We start from the raw sequence: 20,565 nt of genomic DNA, 5'->3' as shown, positions 1-20,565 counted from the left end.
TCACAGCTAGACTAAATGTGGCATTATTCAGTGTAGCAAACATAACGTGTACATTTAGATTTTATTCATTTAGTCGCTTTAAAATGTGTCCACTTAAAGTACAATTAGACCTGATCTGAAACTTAGTTTGATACACTAGTTCTGCAATACATCCTTCAGTTAATTATCTATTTATTTTTTTATTAAACATAAAATAATTTTTTTTTTTTTTAAAAAAAACCTCAGTATTCAAAGACTTAGACTAAGAAGATTAAGTCATTTTTGAACAGGAGAAGCTTGAGGCTAAGTCCTTTTTTTCCTTCCAAAAAAATAAACAGCTGATTGATTAGTAGAATTGAATCTTAAACGATTTTTTAAACAAAAGAAAAGAAAAAAACTAATAATTTCTGGCACAAACAAGAGGTTCCTAACTATACTAGGATTTCTCCAGGCCTTTCAAAGTTATTTGGCTGCCTTTTCACTCATTTTCAGTCCGGCTCTTGATAAACTTGCGTACAACTTAAGCATTTTTAAGCCACTTAACACTAAGCTATGATTAATTCAAGCATAAAAAGGTCCCTAACTCAAGGGATGAACCAGTGCTTTGTCTACACATAACAGAAAACTTGGCAAAGGCCTGATTTTAAATAGTATTTTTAGGTACTTTGTCACTAGCAGGTCTGACAGGCATAAAATAGTATGTTTGCTCCAACAAAGTTATCCCCACAGAACTCTTAGCGAAAATGCATGTTGTGCAGCATGTCTTAAAAAATGAGGAAACAGGCAGAAAAAACAAAACAAACGAGAAACACTCCCTACAGCAGATGAATAGTATGTGAAAGTCATGCCCTTAAGAAACAGAAAACAAATCCAGCAAAGGCCTGACACAGGACCTGAGGGATGCATCTGACCCTTCAGCTGGACCAAAGTCTTATCAGAAAGTGTCTCAGTGGAAGCGTGGCTGTCAAACAGCTGTTCTTAAATAAGGGAAACTGGAAGAACTCTGACAGACTGATTTAGCTCCACTGCCACAAGGACAGATATAGGGACTTATCATATCACAACCTCAATAATACAATATAGCTGATAGAGAGGCAAAATAATAGTAATGATGACACTAATAATAATATAATCATTTCAACTGCTAGAACAAATGAAACTCCCAAATATGAGATAAATGACATATTTCTCCTTTGCCGTGGTCTGCAGGACACCACCATCAGAGCAGGTGACCCGACCAGACTGAATCAACTGATTAGGAAGTCCGGATCTGTGATTGGCTACATAGTGAGAAAGCGTCCGTTTGTATGACGCTCTTGCAGTTGTGAATAGGAGTTATGCATCCAAGTGTTTGTACCTGCTGTCTGACGCGTTGCCTGCATTTGACTGTGCTGATGTTATCCAACAGAGGAATGTCTCGAGAACGTGTCTCCTTATTCAACTCCAGTGCAGTTGCTGTGGCAACCTGATCGACACAATGACTTGGTGGACCCTGCGATATAATACAAGAGAAAAAACCCGTGTCAAAATCCCAGTTCAATGCGTCTCCTGTCTGGATGGCTTTCTCTCTCGCGCTTCCTGCCTTATCCTCACTCTGCACGTATGCTCATTCACGTGCGCACACTTGTGCAGCACACACCCTAATCACTTAGTGAAGGATGCAAAAGGACAGTTTAATCACAGCGAAGTAGCTCAAACACAGTGAAAAAATACATGTAAGTGAAAGAGGGAGACTACCATGTTTCGAATTGTCTAATTCATGTGGTTAAATCTTGGTTCAAGGCCTCCCTTTTTTCTTTAAGTGTACTTTTGGGTTTGAGTTCATCTTTTCTTTCTTTTACTCAGAATCCCTGAAGTTGAGAGTCATCCTTCTGAAGAATACACACCAATCATCATTTCCTGTCCACCACAAATTCTTTTTCCTGTAAGGACTGACTTGCACGTAAGTGTTCAGAGCTCACGTTATCTTCAACCACAATTTTTACCTAGGTTTGTTCCGCTGGGATGACCAAGACCAGGACACGTTTGGTTCAACTAGCTGGAATAGATCAGCGCTCCGGGAAGAGTGTGTAGAGGGAAGTGGGATAATAAAGGAGAAGTAGCTCTATATTAAGTTAAAATTAAGGAAAGAAGTAGCCCAGTCCCTATTTAATTCAGTTTATTCTTATTTTTCTTTCTCCATTTTATCCAAATTGACAAGGAGACGACCATAAAACCCTGTATAGCAAACATCACTACAGATCTGTGTTACGTTTGTCTGTGGTCAGGCTTGTTAGCCAACACAAACATACACGTTTCTTTCTGTTTGAGTTTAAGCCTGAATTGACAGATTTTTTTTCGGCCACTTGGGGGCAGCGGACACAAGTGGTGAACATCATCATGACTTGACAAGTGGATAACGTTGGAGTTGTTGCCAGCTGGTTATGTACACCTACAGTATTTGTATTACTGCGTTATTACTTATGAACTGCCTCTCACTTTTTATCTCAGTCTTAGAATCAGCGTAGCCACTGATAAGTTGCACGCAGGTTTATCAAGTGACCCTCTTATTAATTGAAAGATCTCTTTTTCAAGAGACCTTTTACAAAAAAGTGTTGTACAAAGGTCTCCCTGACACAGCTACATAAGAAAGAAGACAAATTATACACATTCACAAATTAAGAAAAACATGTGCAAGAGTAGATATGTGAAAACAGGCTTTTTAAACGTGAAATCAGAGTATGCAGCTTCACAGGTTTTTGGGGGGGGGGTTGTAGCTTGTTCCTATTTTTCCAAGTTCAGTGTACAGCAGGTACAAGAACATCCAATGTCAAAATGTCCTGGAACCTCACATTTTAAGCATTGTGTTTCCCATCCTCTCTTTATATAAGATAAAATAACAAGTAAGAAGAGGTTGATTATTAGGTGTGCTGTTTAATTGACCACAACCTGCTTTTATATATTTAGTTTATTGATAAAGATCTCCTGTCTTTCTTTGTTTAACACATAGTTGTTGTTATTGTATATTGTAAATCTGTACATCATTAGCATATATTTTATTTGGTATTATATTGCATTTTAGATATAATTCCAATTTTCCAGGTGAAATAAAGTTCCGGCCGATATTCTGATGTATACTCTGCTACAGACATGCACTGTTTGTGCTTATAAACAGAGTCGGAGCTGCTAAGTGTATGACAGACTACATATGTGCTACACATGTATAAAGGCAGGCCTTACTTACTTACATTTCTCCAACTTACATTTTCTAAGTTGAGGGTTTTTCTGTACAAATTGATTGTAACATTTTCTGGAACAAATCTAGGGCTTGTATACAACAGTCAGACCTTCGGTACAATTTTACGTAACATGCTACTTTTTTAAAACCATTAAATATTTCGCTGTGGTCAAAGGAAGCATTCTCCAGCGCGATGACCCCAGTTGGAGCCTTGCAGCTAAGCTGAGTGTGCCTGCCATTAACTATAAATGCTCTGAAGTGCAGGCGATTACTGTAAGGAATGACATTACACAACAGCAGTGAGGGAAAAACACACGTTTGTCATCACAACGTCTCACGCAAGCCAAAGGGATTGTTAACATGTGCTGCAAACCTCTGGTTTGGCAAGGGTGTGTGAGGGAAAGAAATGGTTTATAAACTTTAGTACCAGAGGGCTCGGTGACGCAGCTGTGAAGAAACGAAAGAACAAGGAAGTGCGATGCAGTGAAATTGATAGTTCTTCAGGAAAAGAAACTCTGATTCTCAGGAATTCCCCTCCTTTAGTCAGTGGAATGAAGAAATGAGAGCTTATTTTTTAAATTGTTACTCGTGTTGGTGAGTCAGAGGAAAAGACGTTGACTACATGGGTACTTTGGTTGGTGAACATCACAGCCTTTAACCGGGGTAGATGGTTAATGCCAAGCTAGGCAGAGTCTATGCTTATGTCTTATGCTTTTTATCCTTCAAATTGCTGTGAGCGCCATTAAATGTCACAATAAACACGGCTCTGTGTCGGCTCTTTCCACCTGTTCATCATTAAAGCCAATGCAGTGACAGATAGGTGTCAGTCAAATTTTGCTATGGCGCCAATGGCGCCCCCAAGTCCATCAGATATTTAGTGCCATCCCTGACTTTAAAAGCACCGTTTGTTTTGTGAAATTAAAGAATAAATATGTGTTTTGGTTGAAATTGAAACTGAAAGTAGGAGAAACTGAGATTTACAGGATGTGAGATACAGTTTAACAGCTGAAATAAAAATGTATTCTGCATTTTATCTTTTAATTTAACCTATATACAAATCCCTGCTCTGTAGCAGACCTGACACCCTTTGAAAACCATGTGGCAATAATAAACACTAAAATAAAACAGTCCAGTACATAAATACATGAATAAAGACAATAGAGAGAATAAATCATCTTGATTCTACAGAGAGGAGCAACAGGTATGGCCGCTCAGTGAGGTGCAAGTCATTTAATATTTGTTACCTGTTAGCTTTCAAAGCTCCACTGTTGGTGACAGTCCTAATTCTGATCAAGTGTGCAAAAAGGATCTCACAGTATCTGGGTGTGGCAAGTTGTGTTGAAGCTGTTGTAAACCTTGCCAACACCACACTGCGCACTGTGCAGACTGCATTTTGTTTCCTCATCATTGCATTGTATGTAGTCTGGGAAACAATGCTTAAACCTGACTTTTTTCTTTCTTTTTTTTAAAGCTGCACTTCCTGTTTCACCTGCTTTGCTTTTTCAGCATCATATTCTCAGCTGCAGGTGTGGCAACGTTGGGTGTGGTGGGAGCAGAGTAAGATTAGATAATGCTTTTCACCACTACCCACATTAACAATTGTTGCCAGTATGTTTCCAACGCTTGCTGCTAATATTAATGCGCCTGTGCAAACGTTGCTATGACAACACTGAAGATTTTCCCCATAGTTGTCTGCATGTCTGTGGCTATACCTCTGACTACCATCCCTAAACATGACACCAGGTTATTGGGATATTGTTTTTTTTCTTTTCTCTACAACCTGTTTGTCTTTCATCCTCGTAAAAAAATTGCTTGCTCCTTAAATGACTTTGGTTCAGAAAGTAATCAGTCGCAGTCTGGAGCCTTGCAATAAGGACTTGTTGAGGTTCTTTAAACAGGCTGTCTGTGGTGATTCTGTGCACCCTCATCCACTTCATCATCTCTACTCTAATTGGCTCTGGGGATAAAAATAGCCGCATGTATCCATCACAAGACTGATTTACTTGCTTCACTTACAAGGTTAATGCGAGCTCAGGGGACTCGAAAAGGGGCAGCGTTTTTTCCTGAAAGCCAGTGTAACTGCAGTGAAACTGTAAATTGTAACTGTGTCTTTTCTTTTTTTGTCTTGTACTAATGTGTTTTTATAAATGTATTGTTATTATTTTCCCATTACAAAAGGAGGGTCTTAATGACAGAATGATTTAATTCAGAAAATGCATCAACAGCGAGTTGAAAGGAAATCGTCAGTTATCAAATCAATATTTTCTTCTTCACTAAACGATCTCCTCATGGATGTAAAGGAGCTCAGTAATTCTTCATGCAAATTCAAATCAATTCCCAAGCTTGTCATTTTCTCCAGTGTATTTCTCTGAGAGCAGCAGCAGCAGCAGTATTTGACCCAGCTGGCCCTACAGCCAGCTATAAAACCACAATGACGCAAACGCAGAGGCCACATAATTTGCATTAAAAGAGAAGATATTTAACCCTGTGTGGTCACCACAACTGTGTCCTGTTACATAGCCAGCCCTACAAAAGGCTGGGTACTGAACGTATCCTGTATGTGTGATCTCGCACTTGAATTTCTCAGAACCCTAAACTTAGACACTCCATTCCAAGCAGAGAAAAATAATCTGTGCAAGGTGTTAATTCCTTGTTTATATAAATAAAACTTTAAGCGCCGGAGAACTTAAATGTTATCTGCAGGCTCATGCTCGCACGCAGTCTGCATTCTCTCACACAGATGCTGCGTTATATGTTTAGCTGTCATCAAGAAAGATGCAGAGAACAGTCAACATCTAGGAAGTTTGTGAAGTTTCTATGAATGAAATGCACTTTTTAAAACTGCAGATTTTCAAATACTTTGCTTTCCTGTCAAATGAAAACAGAAACCTCCCTTTTTTAAGGTGAAGATGTCTTTTAGAATCCAGTGAAGACCGAAGCGCAGTCGGGAAAGTTTGGAAAAGTGAATATTGAGCATTAGCACTTAAAAGAATGAAGGTTGGGATTAGGCTCAAATAACCTCTTACGCTACTACTGTCACTTCATAATCTTGCCCAAAGACACTTTGGTCTTGCAGACTGGAGGACTGAACCATCAACCTTTTAAAAAAGCCCGTCTTTCTTCAGCTGTCCGTGCGTTTGTGTTTACGAGGCTGAAGTTAAACGAGTTCTGAGCATTATAAAAATCAGCCAGTTTTCCGGACATCGTTTAAGCCTAGTCCCAGACTTTAAGGAAAGTTCAGTGGAGATTTCCACTCATCTATTTTTCATCCTCACATTGTTCAGTCAGTGGGCTAGGTTCAGTTATTGTGCAAATGTACTGTTTATAAGGTTGGGGACAGTCAGCTGAGACTGAAGAAGAAACGTTTCTCCCACTGAAAACGTTACGTCCAGATGAACAGAATCAACCTTTTAGGATTTATTTACCTGAAAGATCATCTTTACAGTTACCTGCTTGTGCACCTGCTGTGTATATAAACTGCCCTGTGGAAGTCCCCTTCCTCTGTGGATTTCCTCCAGTACGTCCAAACACCCATTCATCTTGATTTTTGTTTTGAGTAGTGAAGAGGAAGTCCAAAGGAAGTGGAGCACAGGACAGGTGGTGAGCAGAGATTGTGAAACTGTGATTGTTGTCTGTGCAAAATGTAAATACATTTGAGTATTTCCTTTACATATTAAACCCTATGTACTCTTTTAAACCAGAGCTTTTCACTGTTCCTTCAGCTGAGGTCATGGATACTAAAACTTTCTCTTACTGGCAGCATCTATACGCTGAAAGCTGATTATTGTACTGTTTTCAAATTTTAACAATAATTCATCGACACTTTTTTTGTTTGTTTTGTTGTTTTTTGGATATATTTTTATGTCCTTTAAAGCACGCCAACATACTCCCCCTGCTCTTTCCTCCTCTTTCCTTTTCCTTTCCTTTTCTCTATTCTGTCTCATTCATTCACATGTCTAGGATACGCCAGGGATTTTCCCAGCCTCCAGCCAATTCCCTATTATTTCCTATAAGCCTACAATTTCCTTTTCTGGCCTGAAAACATCCCTCATCCTTTTCTTTGTGCCACACAGGGGAGAAGTTAAGTGGTGTCATTTACCTCAACTGGTGGGAAATGTGTTGCTCTGTTTTTAGCTTCGTTAGATGACTCTCCCATCCCCGTGGAACTGCATGCCTTCGAATGGAGTGCCAGTCATATGCACGTAAGCGGTTCCATCAAATCAAATCCCTTCCTTTTACTGGGTTATGTCTGAAGTAAGAGATTTCCAGAGGGAAATTGGAGAGGAGGAAGGGGAGCTGGAGGGGATATAGAGATAGTGACAGATATAGAGTATAAAATTTAAAATAAATTTAACAATAAGTGCTTACAGATGGAAACAAGAGGACAGGAGAGGGAACAAAAGAGACTAAGGTGATAGAACTCGCTCATAATTGTCCTTTAAAGCAAGGTTATAGTGGGTACAAACGCAGACAGCCTCAGTGCTCTTGTTGTCACTGGGATGTTGGATATGAAGGGTCATACATGAGAATTACTCAAGCCTCTTATCCATGTCATGTTGATGTCATGCTTCAAGTTTTTAGGTAAGAATAATTTCTCCTCACTCAGAAGCCTCCGTGTGGCCACATGCCACAGATCAGTTGCTGCCTCTAGCTCTTTCTTTCTTTTAGAAAATATAAATATAATTGTTTCCATTTATACGCCAATGACACTCAGATCTATGTTCAACTGAAGAGAAGCTGTTCATCTCCACTAGAACCCTTCCCCTGGATGGCCTCTAACTTCCTTAACTTTAAGGAAAACAAATGTTTGGACGATCCCAGCATGTCTCATTTTAACCTGCACAGTCTTGAGCCTTTTATTTATTTTTTCATTATTTTATTAAGTCGCACGCCAAAAATTTGGGGGTTATATTTGACAGCAATATCACCTCTCAAACACAGATTACAGAGTATCTTTTAAAAACTTTGATCCATGCTGGACTATTGTAACTCCTTATATGTTGGAGTTAGTCGGACCTGCCTTGCAGGACTGCAGTTGGTCCAAATGCTGCAGCTCGTCTTCTGACACGAACTAAAAGACGTGAACATATTTCCCCGGTTCTCCCTGGCTCTTCGCTGGCTCCCTGTTCACTTCAGAATTGATTTAAAAATGTTATTGCTGACTTACAAAGCCCTGAATGGACAGGCTCCCGGGTATTTGTCGGACCTCTTGCAGCCTTATGCACCCTCTAGATCTCTTAGATCAAATGATCTTTTGCTTTTAGCCGTACCAAGGTCAAGGCTGGTTCACAGAGGCGATCGAGGGTTTAGAGTCGTAGCGCCTAAACTGTGAAAAGACCCAGGGAAACCGAGCTAATGATATAAGAGTTGGGAGTTCGCCTTGTAATTGGAAGGTTGCCGGTTCGAGCCCCGGCTTGGACAGTCTCGGTCGTTGTGTCCTTGGGCAAGACACTTCACCTGTTGCCTACTGGTGGTGGTCAGAGCGCCCGGTGGCGCCAGTGTCCGGCAGCCTCGCCTCTGTCAGTGTGCCCCAGGGTGGCTGTGGCTACAATGTAGCTGCCATCACCAGTGTGTGAATGGGTGAATGACTGGATATGTAAAATGCTTTGGGGTCCTTAGGGACCAGAAAAGCGCTATATAAATACAGGCCATTTACCATTTAAAAACCCTGAAAACCATAAATTTCACACCCGAGCCTCAACTCTTGCGGCCCGGTACCAAACGACTCATGGACCGGTACCGGTCCGTGGCCCGGGGGTTGGGGACCGCTGTGCTACATGAATAAAAAACAATAACCTTTCTATAAAATGAAATTCCATCACTGTGTTTGGGGATTTGAGCAGCAACTCTGCAGTCATTTGCAAAAAACCCAATAAGAGACAGCTTCATGCTGCAACACCTGTGTCCACTTTGCAAAACTGCCCTTATTATGTTTTTAAAGACGGAAGTTGTGGTAAATACACAAAAAAGTCAGTTACTAATGGCACAGTGTTATGGACTGTAGGATGCTCCTAAAGGGTTCTGGAGCCTGTAAACCCTCCAGTTAAACCAGTCAAAATAATAGGCCAATGCAGCATTCCTGGAAATATTGCTTAATCAAGCATATTTGCCTCCTCTTCCTGGCTACATACAAAGTCTCACATGTTATACAAAGCGGCTTAATAACGTAGCAATAAAACAGCTTAACTGTCTGCATCCTTTCCAGTAAATATCAGTAGGGAGTCACTGCAGGAGGTGCTGCAATAAACCAAGAACCAAATTGAGTACAGTTAGAGCTTGCAAGCATTCAGAGAGCGTGTACCACCACTCGGTTCCTCGTTTGACGATTAAAGAGGTTTTTGTCTGTTTTCGGCCTGAATTTGGAATACCGTTGATGAATCCGATATGGAAATATTTGGGCTTATGTCAGTTAAAAACACAAGGCATGTTGATCACAGGTATTTACATATGGAGCCTGAAGTTAGGCCTCACCTAACACCTGCTGGTCAACACTCAAAGCTTGGCCCAGAGAGATGGCTCAATAAAGATAACGAGTTGAGACTTTCTAGTTTTGAAATACTTTGCATTTATTTTGCATGGGAATGCAGGTCAATGCAGGTACCTTTAAAATCGTGTATCTTATGTCCGAGAGAAAGCAAATGCAACGAAAACTGCATCGAGACCAGAACACTTGAGTCTTTTGCAGTCAGCTGAAACTTCGCAATACTGCAGCTGTTATTTGACATCTAAAATAAAACTTCAGCTACAGCAGAAATTGATTCTATTTGACGTTTGTACCATTCCTTTTTTTAATAATCAGTTAACATCTCTTGGAAAGTGTTGGAAAGCACTCTTGCGTACATCTCAGAGGTGTTCGTTTGGGTGTAACATTTTAACTCGGGCACAAAACGGGCAGCGTATTTACGTGTGCGTTTCTGTTCATATGCGAAGGCCTTATGTCGCATCAGGACAGCCCTGTCAGATTGTGTGTAGGCTGCGGCGCTGAGTCTGTGTCACACTGTGTTCCCGTCTCAGCACATTAGAGCCAAAGCTTTGTGATGATGCAGCATACACGGGGACATCAAAGAGAATGAGGAGTAACATAGTACAGATACGAGGACCCATTTTAATTCCGCGTCACTTTCCGGCACTGACCTGAGAATTATTTCTATATTTAATGGTTTATTTCTGTCTGGACGGGCCAGAGCCCCAGATTAATTATTTATTTACATATTTGGTTGTGGTCAACGAATTAAGAAAATTACATGTCTGGATTTTTTTTTTTAATTTCTGGATAGGTTTCCATATTTTTGTTGCATATTAGGTTTTAAGAGAAACATTTATGTAGTGGTGCTGAGTATTACAATACTCTGCTCTTATTCTCTGGTTTCGTGTTGTAAATTGAGTTTTGAGTCTGCTGGACTAAATAAGGAAATGTCCTCTCTGGCTCTATTTTTTGTTTCTCTTGTGTGACTTTATGTCAAAGGTCTAAGTTGTCATTGGCAACATCCCTTAACCTGCCTCTGACCCCACATCGGCCTCTAACTCGAGGCAGTAAGAATTTGAAGGTGCGTAAATCCACAGCAAGCAGCTACATCTCAGTCCATTTAATGAAGCGCTGGTGACAACACGCGACACAAATGTGTGACAAACTGCTGAACTGAATTAACTTTGGAAATTCAGCAGTGTCGCCACTCCACTCCACGCTTGGCAATCAGAAAAAGGGAACACGGAAAAGAATCATGCCAACATGGCAACATCATGTGTTTGAAATATAGAGTTACAACCAAGTGTTAAAGTCTGTTAATTGGGGGCAGACACCAGTAGACAGGAGCACTCTTTTAATTCATCCCTTTGTCTTTATGCCTCTTGTTGGACTTGAATAGCTGCTCAGGCTCATCAAATATAAGTTAGCCTCACATGAGCCGTTGGATTCAATGCAGAGTCACTGACGTCACACCAACTGACGATTATACCATATCCTAGACCCTAGATTCGGATTTTGGATGTTAACCGAGTTACGCACATTCACTGGAAACAGTCTCATTGGCAGCAGTAGTTGTTTTTTTTTTTTAAAACCATCTGCTGTCTGATTATCACAAACTTTTTGTAGGAAATCTTCACAGTTGATGTGCTCCAGTTAGAATGATTTTTTCTTTGCTCCTTGATTGCCAAAACTTACAAATCACCTATTCTGACTACCTAGCATCAGAAAGTTGTCACTGATGTTGACTTGGAGGGTTAATTCGTGAGGTTTTTTTTTAGGCAAGTGAGACACTGAGAACAGGACACTACTGTGTAAATTCATACCTTGTTAGTCAGCTTGAATGTCAGGAGCAGCACAGGCCTCCAGGTGCCACTAGCAGGGATTTTAGGCCATTCTTAGTACACTTTCATACACAGGCTATTTTTACAGAACAGGACCCAGGTGCTCTGTAAATACAGTCTTCTATTGTGAGGCAGACTAATGAAACATGACAAACACGTGAAAACCCACCAGAAGCATGACTGTGACCCAATTTGTTGCTCACACCCATGGTGAAAAAAACAAGGCCGCAAAGGGGGAAGAACGGCAGACACAGTAGGAATATATTCATGCTTTGCTTTTAATCACTTCATAGAAAAAGTATTTCAGATTTATTTTTGAACACAATATACAATATAATACCATACATTGTGTGAAACATTTAATAACCCACCTGCAACAACTGGCAGACGTGAACATATTGACAATAAAAGAAACAAAAACAAACCCATCTCTCATGCAGATAGAGCTAAATCTGGCTAACCATTTGGACACAACTAGGACCAAAAAAAAAAGCTTGAACATAGTTAAACAATGTTAATACTGACAATTTGAATTTCAAAACTGCTAACAAGTTTGGTCAGAAACACATTAGCACAATCAGTTACATAAGATCATGTTTTGTTGGTAATTCAGAATGTTTCACGTTAGTGCCGGGCGTATTGTAGCATGCTAACAATACCGTCCCCATGATATCTACTTTTACATGAAGTGCATTAAGTGTAAAAGGAGACAATCGCTTTGTTTGTCAGTTGAACCTGTATCTGGCCTCGTATATCAGCAATCTTCATTCAAATGCCAGATGGAGAAGCTTAGGTTGTAACGAGCCACTGAGGGGAGCTAAGCTAATATGCTAAGCTATTAGCATACTTTAAAACCGAGCACCGACTAAGCTAAGATGTTCCTAGCTCCTACATCCAAGCCTACGCAGTTTAACATGTCCTCTATGTTGCCTCTGGGTTACCAAATTGCTGATGTCAGATGAAAACCTTGTAGTGAAATGCGGTTGGTCAAAAATGTGTTTAATGTGGAGTATTATCTAGGATTCGGACTATTTCAGCAGAATTCTGTGTTATTTGGAAAACAGATTTAGATGGAATTCAAGACAGAAAAACAAAGTGACAACATTTTTGGTTTAATATTCATGCATAATATTAATAATTTCCATGTTCTTGTCTGTGACATGATAATAAAATCTTAACTTTTATGTGAAAATTAAAAAAAGAAGCTGTTTTGTAGATACAAGGTTTTCATGTAACAACAACAATATGTCTCTTTAGCTGCTGCTCTGTTGGGCACTCAAAACATTGTGCGAATATATACTTAGATATATTTATATATATTTATATATATATATAAAAACAATATACAATACATATATAAAAAGGCTCTAATTAAGAGTCTTCTACACATTAGACACCACCACTTCCAGGTAATGCAAGTGCATATAAATTAAAATAGATTTTACACTGAACCAGTATTTCTTATTTACAGGCTTAAAGTATAGAATAAATACACTGTTATAAACAGCAAAAGGACCAACTTGAGCTTCTAGCGACAAACAGTAGAGACATAGGTTTGGAGTGATGGGGGTAAGGCCTTATGAGGCTAAGGCCTCATCCAGACACATACATACATCAACGCATACTCCATACACACAACTGCCATCTAAGCATGCTTATGTGAAATCAGCTGAAGTACCTTTGAGTATCAGTAAACTAATTTAAAAAAAAAGAAAAAGACGTGATTACAGAAGCCACGGGAGCCAAAGTCTAATGGCCTGCAAACCATTTCAACCCATCAGACACGTTCGGGGGGTTGTTTCAAACTAGAGCACCTAATTATTCCTAGTATTATTTTTTTAATTTCTTTTTTTGTGTGGAAACAGGCATAGCCTTACATGCTGAATCCAGCAGTTCCGGCTGTGCCAAATCCTCATAACCTGACTGTCCTGGAAACCTGATACAGCAGAGAGGGAGGGAAAATATTCGATTGACGTCAGTGAGCAGGAGCAGAACTTCAGGGATTTTTTAGCGTGAGGAAGAAATAGCTGGCCTGATTGTTTTGAGGTCGTGTCCGCGGCGCCTAGAGGGGTTTGTAAACCATGTGAATACTGACGCTGATGAGGGTCGAAGAGTGCCTTTCAGACAGGCAGCTGCAAGAGCACCTTTAATCATCTGGTCTGGGCCTGATTGCAGAGAGGCAGGGGGGGATGGTGTTACATCAGACAGGTCTGTGGTCAGAACCCATTTTAACTAACAGGATTATTACGACTGTAGCATACCTGTGGGCTAAAAATAGACTCATCGCTGTTGCGCATTTTATCCTGAGCAGATTTCTTTTCATCACAGATCTTAGCAGCTTGACGTAACGGTTTGCTCGTGTTTCTGCTTATTTTATCTGGTAATGAGGGTTTGAACGTGGGTAACGCCTGTTTCACACCAACATTACTGCAAAAATGAACAGACAAAAGTGTCTAACTCAAATGCCCCAAATAGTTTACACTGAAAAATCAGCAGGAATCATGTAGGAATTTAGCATTTTGCATTAAAAGTCAAGTGTTGGTTTGAAACAGCAGGAAGTGCAATGGTCTGCAGCCCATTAAAAAGGAAAAGAAAAGCTGTTTAACAAGAACGAGAGGTGTTGTATTTGTGTGCAACTGTGACATTCATTGACTGACATGTGATACAGAAAGCAAGAAGCTAAACCTGCGACGTGAACCATGGATGACAAGCATTTGAATTCCATGTGTAAAGAAGGAACTTGTGCTGAGATTGAAATGTTTTCTCATTTAGATGAATTTGTCCAAAAGTTGTTTGTCAACATTTGTTTGGATATCTCTATTGCCCAATACATGGAAGACTTTTTTCAATATACAAAAAAAAATTTGCTCTATTCAGTTAAGAAAAACAAAACAAACAAAAAAACATTTCACAGACATACTAGAGTGTTCAATAAATAAAAAACTATTATAAAGACAATAGTAAAAAAGGCACACAAGTCCTTTGACAAATGGTACAGGAAAAAAGTAAACACTTTCTCTTGCTATACAAATGTGTCTCCATCAGTAGATCTCACTCTATGCTACTTCTAGATCATATCGTGTATCGGTAAAAAAGTCTCAAGGTACAAAACTTCTCTCAGTAGTGTCAATGTCCATTTAATGCCAGTCCAGAAAAGAAAGGTAACCGTTTTCCAAACTGGCTGAAATCCTTCAAGTTCCACCATCAGTCTTGTTTGTCCATCAAGACTCAATTGTTCGCATGAATTATTTCCTGAGAACTCTGAAGCCGCTTCGCTGAAACCGTCCATCCGTGCCTGGCTTCAAACACCCAAGTGCAACATGCCACTGCGCGGGGCAAAACTAAGCCCTTGCCTCTGTGGGCTTATTAAAAAGGACAGCTCCAAGAGGATTTTCCCCTCTTTTTCCAAAAAAACACCCGCCTTTCAAATCACCGAGTGAACCTGATGCTGGAAGCCCTATGTGTCTGTGGGCGAAGCCTCGTGCGTCACGATCTCTATAGCCGTCGTGGGCTCGATCATGCCTTCCTCGTCATTCTGACCGTCCAAATAGTCCAGCGGAGGAGAACGCGAATCTCCTAGACTGTCCTCCTCCTCCTCCTCCTCATCCAGCTCTTCCTCCTCTTCGTCTTCCTCCGCGTCGCCGTCTTTTTCCATTCCGTCCAAGTCCTCCTCCTCTAAGGTCAGCTCAAACTGAAATTTCTCCCCGCCCACCGGCCCTCCGGTGCCTCCGCTGTGTCCGTGTGTGCTCTGGTCGTAGAAGGGCGGAGAGGGACTTTGGGGAATCATGCTCTGGTACCAGTTCCTGTTGTCCTCCAGCGTGTCCAGAATGTCCTGAGCATCGGGGTGGACCAAGTCCGCCCAGGTCTCCCACAGTGGGTGTACGATGTAGTCTATGAAGCCCACCTGAAAGAAACAAATGAGTGTTAGGAGTCAGTTTCTTTTAAAGTTTTCCTGGGAATTCTGAGCTTTGTTCTCCATCATGGCTGATACGGTTTCTGCATACCTGGCTCTTTTCCACTGAGGCTGTGTGTTTATCGCACATCGGACTGATCTCCATCCCCCGCTCCCTCTCTCTGTCTCCTTGGTGAAAGAACTCCTCCATTATCCGATCAGTCCACTGACGATACAACTCCAGGGACTTAGTGGGGTTACTCAAGTCGGCACAGTGCACCATGTTACGCAGCACCTGGAAGTCATACAGAATTGAAGATTGGTCCATTGTTTTCACTGTGTCTCTACACAGACTACAAAAAAGAGGTGGATGACGTGACTGAGCCCCTCGTGTACAAACTTGTGCCATTATTACTGTTCGGGTAGAAGTCACACATACCTGTATCCTGTCGGTGTAATTGTCTAGCAGCAGCACTCCAGAGCTCGTCACCTTTTTCGTTTCCACCATAGTCTTTAGATCAGCCAGCAGACTCATGTGTTTGGACATGTCAGTGGCCAAAACCTGAATAAGAGAAGAAAAAACACTTGATCAGCATCTGTCTTTGGAAAGTTTCTAGTTTTGTTTTTTTCAGTTTTACAATGAAATAATTGTAAAGAAACAAGAATCTGGAATTCTTACCATGTCGATAACCATCTTGCGCAGGGACTGACGCTGCTTCTTTGTGAGGTTCTGGAAGATATCACAGTTGTCTTCCTGTAGCAGCTTGAATCCTACAGCCAAATGATGGTTCTCCAGCACAGACTCGTCGTTGTACATGAGAGCCAGCTCAGAGTCTGCGTAGTGGTTAAAGACCAACGGTTAAACATGCTCTGATGGCTGTTTCCTCTCATATAAATGGACTTTTTTTGTTTAAGCGTGTCAGACTTACTGGTATTGATTAAAAACTGGTTCGATACTCCGGGATGATCAACGTCATGGATAGCCGCAGCAAAGATGGCTGCCAGGATCTCGAGATCTGTGAAGACCGCCTGTAAAAGTAATCAGAGAGGAACCGTGTTAAACAATGTCCTGAGATAATGTGAAGCTGAAAGCAAAGAGCAGAAAATCTTTGACACTGACAGCTGACTGGCAGAGCAATGTGGGAGAAATCCAGTTGTTTCTGTCACATTCTGCCTTCAAAAAAAACCGGCACACTGCCAAGGTCACACGAGGCTGGAGAATTAGTATTTCCTCAACAAGCTAGCTAATAGGCTGTCTGCCTTTTTTGTGAAGTTCCATTGTGAGAGTATAATACGGCGCCGGCTGGCTGCTATTGACGAAAGATGGGGAGAGCCTAGAAGTGTAAATCAGGATCTTCAGATTGGGTCATATTGACCTGGCTGCATCTCACCAGCTACTCGAGCTTGAATAGAGCTTTTAGAAAGTGTCCACAGGAAAATATGAACAAATAAGGCGCGTAAGAGGGGGGATTCTCTCAGAAGAGGAGAAGGGAAAAAAACAGATGATTCATCGGAAGGACGTCGAGCTCTTTAGCCATCCAGGAAAGTGGCACATGAGGTGATGTAAGAGCTCACCCTCCTAATTTAGTTTTCCCTTATTTCAGCAGATTCTGGCTCCTAATTCAAAAACGGACAAACTCAACCCAAGTGGAGAGCTACTGTAAGGCCAGCTAATGATTGGTATTACTAAACCTCGAGTACAAGTCACACGAAAAGACAGAAAGACTTACATCCAGGGCTGGAGTTGAGAGGAGGATGTGTGTGGACTGTGCTACGTCAGCAGCGTGCAGGCTGTTGTGGTAGGCCACATCTGAATGGTAGTGATCTTCTAATGTCATCATGTAGGCCACAAATGTATCCGCCGGGATCTTAAATGTCTTTAGAAGGTCTCGCTCCTAGGAGAAGAATACAGGGATAAACATGAGGAAGGAAACCTAGGTAACATTTAAGTAGTAGGAAGTAGTAGAGCAGTCCTTACCTGGAAGATGGCGTACATGATGCAGGTCAGAGGTCGGTTGTTGGAGAACTCTGAAACGGAGAAGATGTTCAGGCCCCACTTGTTGAGGTCCTCCAGCTCCTTGGACAGCAGCTCCTCCTTATCAGTCTTGACCCCGAAACGTGCGATGCTGCTGCTCGAGAGCGAGGGCCCGTGGGAGACCTTCTTGACCCCGCTAATCTGTGTCATCAGCTGCTGCTTCTGCTGCTTCTTCTTCTCCCGTGTCTTGGATGTTGGCGATGGGATCTCCACCTCATTTTGTTTGTCTACGTGAGTGGGAATTAAAAAAAAAGATGGATTTTGGTCATGTAGAAGGTAAGAGGCTTATTCAGCAGTTCAGTGAAGATGGGATGTGAGAACCCAGGTACGCTATATAGACGCACCTGTGGCAGGTTAATTCCTCAGGGGGTTTATTGATTGGCTCACTCATTCATTCATCTGTCCCTCCAGCCGTTTGCTTATTTATGCTCGCTGTCATCCACCTGCAGTCTCTCTCTCTCAGAGCTCCCACTGTTCATTCATCCACATCCCTCAACCCCCCTTGCAGCGCCTCCACCCCCGCCCCCCATCCCTGCCTCACAGCAGGTGGCTCACGTCTCATCTCCTGTTCTGTGACTCTCGGAGGTCAGCCCGTTGACACACTCAAAGCTGAGGCTTCGCCACAGGTAAAACTGTTGGAGTTTTTTTGCAGCTCTACCAGATTCGATAGTTTATGACGTCAGCGAGCCTGTGCGGCTAAATAAAACGAATCGGAAGGCAAAAAAATAAAAATAAACACTGAAATCATGCCAGTCTCTGTGCTAAAAATAAACACGATAGAAGTGATTTCTTCCTGTAATAAGCTTACACTGCCGTGTTTACTGCAGTTCCAGAGGAACTGAATAAGACCCTGCAGGGACCGGCTATTCTGCACGCGTGCGAGCCGCGCGCTCGTCTATCAAGCCTCGACTCGGCTCATTGCTGGCCTATCAGCCTTCCCCCGCGGAGGGTTATTCAATTACCAGGCGTAATTCAAATAATCACTTTCACTCTCATGCTCTCCCTCACATTTCTCTGCCTTTTTCTCCCCGCGCCTCGATCTCTCTTCAGTTCTCGCCTGGTAATTGAGAACGGGCAATTAAGCACACTCAGACATGTGCTGCGTGGGAAACAAAAGGAGGAGCAATGTATTGCTCTCTAATTTATTACGAGTCATCGTTATCACCACTGCTGTGCAGCGTGTTGCCTGTATATAACATATGTGTGTGTCTGTTGGATAAACTGACAAACTGTGTCTGGAGGTTTGTAGTGCAGGTTTTTGCTGTATTGTGCTGTCAGCTCACTTTTTTCTCTCAACTTAGCTGGTAAGAAACATGCAAACAAATCAGCAGATGAAATAAATATCCTAATCTGCTATTTTGTCTCCCGTTTTTCTTCCGTTCTCACTTTTCCATCCTCTGTCACCTCCCACGTTTACTTAGATTTCAGCCAAACTCTTTTCATCCTCCTCCACAAGCTCTTCCATGAGAGATGCGCATTCGGTGGGGAAGATGGAAGAGGAGCCTGAGAGACGACTATTTTCCAAAAGTTGGGTGTGCTGGCCGATCAAAGGGAGTTATGACAGATTTATGATGAGAGGACAGCTGGGAAGAGGTTCAAAAAAATAAATTAAAGGCACACGTGAACTGCCGGCGTGCCGCATGAAGGCAATTGTAATTGGAAATCCTTGATTAAAATTGTCCTCACTAAAAGTCTGAGATGTTTGTTTATCTGGGGGATGAATCGTGTTCCACAAGCACCGTTTTACCAGGCACGAGGTCGTCTGTCACAAAATGATGGGATTTGTGATGGATCTACCAGGCATATGGCATCAAAATTTAATTTCCCTGATACTGAATGGATGCTCTTTTTTTTTAGTAACAAAAATAGGATAAAGCAGAAATAAGTGCATTACTGATGCGATGTTAACTTAGTGGATGGAAGGATTAAAACGGTCCTTTTGGTGAGCTAAGGCCTGTGCCAGGTCTGCTGTGCTGCCTCAGCTATTTTTTCCTTTTCTTCTCATTAATATTTTCTCTTTCCTCCTTTTGTTCTTCAGCCCCCTTCAGCAGGGTAATCCTCATTTCCTTATCGAAGTGATTGTCATTGGTGAGTGGATTCTCGGATCAGCAGAGAGAGAGCGGGACAACAAGGTGTCCCTGCTGACAAAGATGCATTAAGATGGGGATGAGTCACCCAATCTGCCGAGCTCATCTCACTGCCAGCAAAGGGGGTTCCTCTATACCTCCATTTTTTTTCCTTCACTGCAGTGAGGTCTCTCCCTCCCTCGCTGGTTTGCTTCTTCCCAAAGCCCGTCTCCCTCTAAATGATCTGGGGGCGAGGGATCCACTGACAGCGCTATACCAGCGGAGGACGGCAGTCGATCGGAAACACAGCGTCTAAATAATCTTGGCTACCTTTATGAGCATTATCTCTGAAATATATTACCCTTTTTCTTTCTCCCTCTGTATATCTGAGATAAGATCATTTACTTCTAATTTATTTCTCTGGCTTTGTGCATCCTGCATCGAGCACTCTTCTGTAGACCTATCAGGTTTCCTGAAAATCAACTTTTAACCTGTTTTGTTTCATCGGTTGTTGATTGATGTTTCTAGAGCTATTTGTTGGATTACAGTAACAATAATGCACAGAAACGGAAAAAACCAGAAAGGACGTTTTTAAAGCTGAATATTCATAATTAGATGTCCGCATCTATTCTCAGATGTGCAACCCACGCTCACAGCATCCAGTTACAATTCACAGACTCCGAAGCCTTCTTTACAGTCAATACCCTTTTTTTTATTCTTGTAATATTTTGAGAAATTATATATTAATACTTTTTTCAGTTCTGTTTCAACGGTCAGATGTCATAAACGTCGACATAAAGCTTAATGGCGCAGTTTTTTTACGGTACGCCCCCACAGGAAAGCCAGCCAGAGCAACTTGCACAGCTCGACATCATGCAAAAGACTGAACCTCCACAAAAACAGGAAAGAAATCGGACTCTGTGAGCTGTAATGTTGCATATCTGACCAAACACACAAGTCATAAACGTGATTTGCGGAGGCTTCAGATGGATCATAAACATCCAGTAGCTGTTTTTGTTTAACTTATGAACATGGTTGTGATTTTGAGTTTGTGTACACAAGACTTCCA

At 41.6% G+C, this 20,565-nt stretch overlaps 1 protein-coding gene and 1 long non-coding RNA gene across 8 annotated transcripts in view; one reads left to right on the top strand and one right to left on the bottom strand.

Annotated features, from left to right (window-relative positions):
* The first annotated feature begins 1,342 nt into the window (after positions 1–1,342).
* LOC102079300 (uncharacterized) lies at positions 1,343–20,564 on the top strand. Its single transcript, XR_266153.4, has 3 exons — positions 1,343–1,694; positions 1,825–1,921; positions 18,852–20,564. It is a non-coding gene; the product is annotated as an uncharacterized LOC102079300 (long non-coding RNA).
* Positions 11,764–20,565, bottom strand: part of pde4ba (phosphodiesterase 4B, cAMP-specific a) — a 200,543-nt gene continuing 191,741 nt past the window's right edge. For all 7 annotated transcript variants that reach the window (XM_025899458.1, XM_005451826.4, XM_003445114.5 and 4 more), the window contains 7 exons: positions 17,374–17,657; positions 17,126–17,290; positions 16,325–16,424; positions 16,075–16,229; positions 15,835–15,957; positions 15,508–15,690; positions 11,764–15,407 (listed from right to left, as the gene is read on the bottom strand). In XM_025899458.1, the coding sequence (XP_025755243.1) occupies positions 14,961–15,407; positions 15,508–15,690; positions 15,835–15,957; positions 16,075–16,229; positions 16,325–16,424; positions 17,126–17,290; positions 17,374–17,657 (1,457 nt within the window). In that variant the 3' untranslated portion in view covers positions 11,764–14,960. The remainder of the gene's footprint in view (positions 15,408–15,507; positions 15,691–15,834; positions 15,958–16,074; positions 16,230–16,324; positions 16,425–17,125; positions 17,291–17,373; positions 17,658–20,565) is intronic.

This window comes from Oreochromis niloticus, linkage group LG17 (assembly GCF_001858045.2).
Source record: "Oreochromis niloticus isolate F11D_XX linkage group LG17, O_niloticus_UMD_NMBU, whole genome shotgun sequence".
Taxonomy (NCBI): Eukaryota; Metazoa; Chordata; class Actinopteri; order Cichliformes; family Cichlidae; genus Oreochromis; species Oreochromis niloticus.
The sequence above is the reverse complement of the archived record's forward strand: the minus strand, read 5'-3'. Positions and strand labels throughout refer to the sequence as shown.